Source organism: Alligator sinensis, unplaced genomic scaffold (assembly GCF_000455745.1).
Source record: "Alligator sinensis unplaced genomic scaffold, ASM45574v1 scaffold76_1, whole genome shotgun sequence".
NCBI classification, from domain to species: domain Eukaryota; kingdom Metazoa; phylum Chordata; order Crocodylia; family Alligatoridae; genus Alligator; species Alligator sinensis.
The window spans coordinates 2,225,454-2,231,310 of NW_005841865.1; the positions used below are offsets into that span (position 1 = coordinate 2,225,454).

The 5,857-nt window shown below is 43.7% G+C and overlaps 1 protein-coding gene across 2 annotated transcripts in view; it reads right to left on the reverse strand.

Annotated features, from left to right (window-relative positions):
• Positions 1 to 5,215, reverse strand: part of YWHAB (tyrosine 3-monooxygenase/tryptophan 5-monooxygenase activation protein beta) — a 12,501-nt gene extending 7,286 nt beyond the window's left edge. Inside the window, exons 1-2 of one of the 2 annotated variants that reach the window (XM_006016672.3) lie at positions 5,074 to 5,215; positions 2,104 to 2,405 (exon numbers count right to left, since the gene is read on the reverse strand). In XM_006016672.3, the coding sequence (XP_006016734.2) occupies positions 2,104 to 2,405; positions 5,074 to 5,170 (399 nt within the window). In that variant the 5' untranslated portion in view covers positions 5,171 to 5,215. The remainder of the gene's footprint in view (positions 1 to 2,103; positions 2,406 to 5,073) is intronic. The other variant, XM_006016671.3, reaches the window with a different exon arrangement.
• Positions 5,216 to 5,857: the final 642 nt, after the last annotated feature.

Sequence of the window (5,857 nt, forward strand, 5' to 3'; positions counted from 1 at the left end):
GATCTGGTATCCCATGATCACCTCTTGGCAAAACTAGCTAACTGTGGCCTCGGCCTCACCACGATCTGCTGGCTGGGGAATTGCTTCCATGGTAGGACCCAGAGGGTGGTGGCTGACAGAAGTTGATCATTGTGGTGCGCCATGACCAGTGGGGTCCCTCAAGGCTCTGTCCTAGGGCCTATGCTATTTAACATCTTCATTAATGATGTAGACATTGGTGTCAGAAGCAGAATGACCAAGTTCGCCAATGACACCGAACTCTGGGGTAAAGCATCCACACCTGAGGACGGGAGGGTGATCCAGGCAGATTTTGACAGGCTCAGGAAATGGGCAGATGAGAACCTGGTGGTGTTTAACACCGAAAAGTGCAAGGTTCTCCACCTTGGGAGGAAAAACATGCAGCGTGCTTATAGGCTTGGCAGTGCTATGCTGGCTAGTACTATGGACAAAAGGGACTTGGGGGGTCATGACTGACCACAAGATGATCATGGGCCTTCAATGTGATGCTGCGGCTAGTAAAGCAAGCAAAACCCTGGCTTGCATCCATAGATGCTTCTCAAGCAAATCCCAGGACATCATTCTCCCACTGTACTTGGCCTTGGTGAGGCCGCAGCTGGAGTACTGTGTCCAGTTTTGGGCTCCACAATTCAAAGAGGATGTGGAGAAGCTTGAGAGGGTCCAGAGAAGAGCTATGCACATGATCAGAGGTCAGGAAAACAGACCTTATGACGAGAGGCTGAGAGCTATGGGAGTCTTCATCCTGGAAAAGCGCAGGCTCAGGGGTGATCTGGTGGCCACCTATAAGTTTATAAGGGGTGTTCACCAGGATCTGGGGGAATGTTTGTTCACCAGAGCGGTTATAAACTCCTGCAAGACCATTTCAGGCTGGACATAAGAAAGAACTTCTTTACTGTCGGAGCCCCCAAGGTCTGGAATAGCCTGCCATGGGAGGTGGTTCAAGCACCTACTTTGAACACCTTCAAGGGAAATCTGGATGTTTTTCTTGCTGGGATCCTATGACCCCAGCTGACTTCCTGCCCCTGGGGCAGGGGCCTGGACTCGATCTTCTGAGGTCCCTTCCAGCCCTAATGCCTATGAAATCTATGTAACTTCATAAGTGTATGCATGCAACGTTTAGAAATACTGCCAAAACTCAGAGTAAAAAGAAAAAATAAGCACTTTCCTTCTTCCAGAGGAGGGAGAAACTTGCCAGCTGAGGCCTGAGAGTATTTTCTTCAGGATGTAACTGCTATCTGTACTTTGGAAGCATGTGTTTGTGAAGATAGCCTTCACAAGGTACAATGATGCAGAACAGTAGTGTGTGCAAATTCACACACTGAGTTCTAGCACTTTTGCTGATACTCACAATTTTGCCAAATAACAGCATCATGACATTAGCAAGAGTCTGCTGACTTTTGCTGTTGCTGTTCTGAACCCTAAGGGTAGCAGCAAAGTTATCTAAAACAATGTCAGCTTCATCTGCTACTCTTGCCGAAGAGCTATGAATAGTAGTAGACAGCACTGGTGTGTACAGAGAAGGATTCTAAAAAGACAAGCACCCTCCCCTTATCACATGCAGCAGCGCCCTGGCTGTGCAACTGCAGAGTAGCAAAGAGCATCCTTTTCCTGTAACCCACGAGAAGCAGGACACTGCTTTGGGATAGAAGAAAGTACTCTTTTTCTTTCCAGAAAAGGGATATTGGTAGATTTCAAACATTCACTAGCCAAAAAACCAAGAAAAGGTCTTGACAGAATCCCATCACATTTGTCCATGAATCATCCCGGTACCCCCCCCCATCCAAAATCATTTTCATATCAATTTATGGCTGTAAGATTAGAAGTATTCAGTGTATTGATTCTCCATGCCTTTGTTTCCTTTTTTATATTTGGCAGGGTATATAGCACTTTAAGACTTCAAAGAAGTACATGAAAGAAATTAAAAGGTTCAGTGACTAAACTCAACCCAAGTTCTTTGCTCAGGGCCATGGGACAGAAAGTTTCTTCCTGCTAAAGCTTGCAATGTCACAGAAACTGAGACTCCTGGAGCCTCTCTGATAAATGCTGCAGTATTTTTTGCTGTTATTTTTGCTATTGGATTATTACCAGAACATCATTGCAGATATCCTGCAATTCAGCCTCAATTTTCTCACGATACTCTCTTCCCATCTGCTGTTTCTTCTCATTCCTCTCTGTTTTCTGTTCAATGCTGGAAATGACACGCCAAGAAGACCGACGGGCACCAACCACGTTCTTATAGGCAACAGAGAGTAGATTCCTTTCCTCATTGGAGAGTTCATGTCCTTGCTCAGTAACAGCCTTCATTGCAGCAGCCATATCATCATAGCGCTCGGCCTGTTCAGCCAGTTTGGCTTTCTGTACCAGCTCACTTTTATCCATTGTTATTCCTGAAAAAGGAGAAAATTAAAATAATACCTTTTGAGAACACAGGTTGTTGAAAGTGGATGGTGAAGTTAAAAAGAAAAGTCTGAGTCACAAGACTTTAGTAAGTGTGACTTTCATTCCAACACCCCCCCCCCACACACACACAGCAGTGACTTGCTAGAAGGGTTATTAAGTTTTTGTTTTGATTATTACTTCACATAAAGAAACCTCTTCCATTATGTTTCAAAGGCTGCAGCCAGCCAAATCAGTCTTGAAAGAACTCTAACACAATCCCTTCAAATACAACAAAATACATGATTTCATATATCAACCTGTTCCCCACACAGATCACTCCTGTATGCCCTGCTCATGACCTCATTACAAGAAGTCCCAGAGGAGAGGGTGCACTTTCAAACTCAGAAGAAAGCCAGTTCTTATGCCCTTCTGTAACAGGAACAATGTTGCTACAATCTAAGAATCTGAAACACTGGACAGCTCCTGTTGTCATTCTACACCTTTATTGGACACACTGAAGTCACATGTAATACTTTTGTACATGATTAAAGAGCTGAATGAAGCTGTAATACCTGGAAACAAAAGATGTTTTACACTGCTCTGCCAGGAACATTACTCAGGTATTTCTCTACATAAGTTTGTCTTCGAAGTGTCAAGCCTGATGCTTACGCTAATGCTATAAAAGCAGGGGTTTTCAACCTTTTTTAATAAATGTACTCCTGGCAGCCCCCTTTTTAGTAAGTGTACCCTGGGGGGGGGGCAGAGCAGGGGAGGTATCCCCAGTTGACAACCCCTGCTGTAAAGTATGGAGGACTGCAATGGGGCTGACCTTTTTGGCACGCATGCCACAAATTACCCGTGCACCCTCCATAAGAGCATCTCTGATCCCCTTCCCCTGGGCCAAGCAGATGCTCTGATTTTTGCTCCTTGCTCTAGCTTTTCCATTTCTTAAGTCACAGGACAGTGCCCTAACTACCAGGCTATTAGCTATACCAGGGAGGTATAGCTCCTTCCTATAGAAACTGTCCCACTTCACAGACCATTTTACATGATAGCTCTTGTACCAGAACCAGAACCCAAGCAGGCACACCAACCATTAGGTTAGCAAACCATGCTTAATCTTGTTTACTAAGCTAACTTTGATTGTGGATCTAGCACTGAGACACATGCTCAAAACAAACTTGTTGCTAAAAGATGTTTCCTGAAAGAGAGTGCTTTTGCGCGCACAGTTCCATAGTTGTCCAGTTCTGTGCCGAGGAGTACTTCCAAACCAGAAGCATTTAGCACTTTAAAGTGTCAAACTGTTAGTCTTTGTATTGAACCTCTCTCTCCAAGACAGATGATGTATGGACAAGAACACTGCAATTTAACTTTTAATGCTTCATTAATGGCGCCATCTCTCTCAGGATGGATCTCCTCTAAGGACACACAGTAGTTGGTTTACATTACACACTAGCTTTTGCAGACTACAACATACCAACTGATGGGGGGGGAGGGTTATTCATAATACAAAGGGAACTTTCTACTAGGAAGTGCGTTAGCTTAATATGAGAGACCAGTCAAATGGCAGCAGCTTTTGATTACTATTACCACCACATGAACCAACTCAATTTTTACCCCAGGCTCTGTATTCCAAGCCAATAAGCCATCCTTTGCTTTCCAGACAGCTCTCAAATTACTGATTTATATACTCCACCTAGTAAGTACTTGCTCTCTAGTGACCTTCTGCCCAATCTGCAGGGTACCACATGATGTTAATATCACAGTGCTTTTTATACTACATGAAAGCCAACCATAAGCCAGTGGACCCGCATAGTTGTGAGATGTTCTTATTTCCTAAAAAAGCTGTATAGCCACTAGAAACATTTTGACTGTAGTTGCTCAAAGTTTACCACCATTATCATGTGATCTGGATGTTTTGTTTTACAGAAATACTCCACATACTGAAATTTAAGGGCAGCTTGCTGAGGCAGTTGTCATTTCACCATTAAATTGATAGTGTTACATTTGATCTGTATTTTTCCAGCAGTGCTTTAATTTGTGAAACAAGTCACTTTTACAGAGCTGAGTTTAGGAACTGCGCAGTCCTATTAGTACGATGCTTACTGATATATTTATCTTTAAATGCAAGTCCATGGCAGTTACAGAGTTCACTTAAAGACATATTGGAAGAAGCAAAGAGGGAATTCAGCAGGCATCAAAAGCCACTGGGTAAAAGTGCAGGTACAGAAAACAGCTTTGGCTGAGCAGTCTATTTGTCAAATATGAGCACAAAATATACAGACACGTTTTCATCATCTCTCTTTCCTTAGCAATTTATCCAACTAAATTATGTGCCTGTCCTAAATACAGTCTTAAGCTGCTTACTAAAGTCTGAGGTCCAATTAGAACTGCATTTGTCTATTTTTGCCAAAAATTAAGGACAGTGTTTGAGCCTCAAGTTATGCCTTGATCTGACTAGTCAAGTAGCTAATATCTGCCTTGTCAGGTTTGCTACTGAACTACGAACTACTGTTCAGTAAAATTAACAAGATTCAAATGCTACAAACTTCTTCCAATAAAGGCAGACATTTCTCCACACCAAAACGCTCGTAACCTGGCAGTGAGCCTACTAGCACTTTCACAAGGGTCAAACAGAAACGGAAAACGGTCAGAATCTTATTCTCCATTGCTTACCTTGTTGGAAGCCTGGAGAAAGGTTTTTTGCAGAGCTATGCTGGCTTGTGCTCCATTGTTCACCAGAAGAGAAAAAATACAAGGAAAGAAGTGACATTTGAAAAAACTAAAGCAGCATCTATAACCTGTCCCTCTCATAAAGAAACTGAAAGCAATGCTCCAAGTTTACAATGGATTAGTGTAGTGGTCTTTCAAGCTTTTGGCCCCAAGAGCCAGTTGAGCAGCAAGGGTCCAGTCTACAGGCTGAAGCAGACTCTTTGGCACCAGGGTTGGGCCCTGGGGCTGGCACCACTCCCTCCCACCCCCATCAGCTGAGACTGAGTACCCAATCCAGTATGCAAGGCCCAAGGCTCCCCCCAGGGGCTGGATAACATGGTGCCAGATCCGGCCTGTGGGCCAGGGGTTCAGCATCCCTGCATTAGCGTGCCATAGCCTGGAACACACATCTTTGGGAGGCCCATAGTTGAAACTGTTTGGAGGCTACAAACGCAAGTCATCTAGTGGGAATCATCTGCAGCAATTATCAACATATACCAGTAACTGGAGTTGAAGACTGGCAGGGACTGTTTAATACAGCACTGACGGTCATGCCATGTATGTGGGTAGTTACAGCCATGGAAGACATAAGATCAAGAACAACATTTGCTAGTTCTAAGCAGAAACTGCTCGCTAGAGGAGTGGCCCTAGATTGGATTTCTTAAAATAATATGGTGTCTGACCAAAGGTAAAATATGTTTGTAAAATAGGTCTGTAAATTGTATTTATAGTGGCCTTGGTTGCTTTA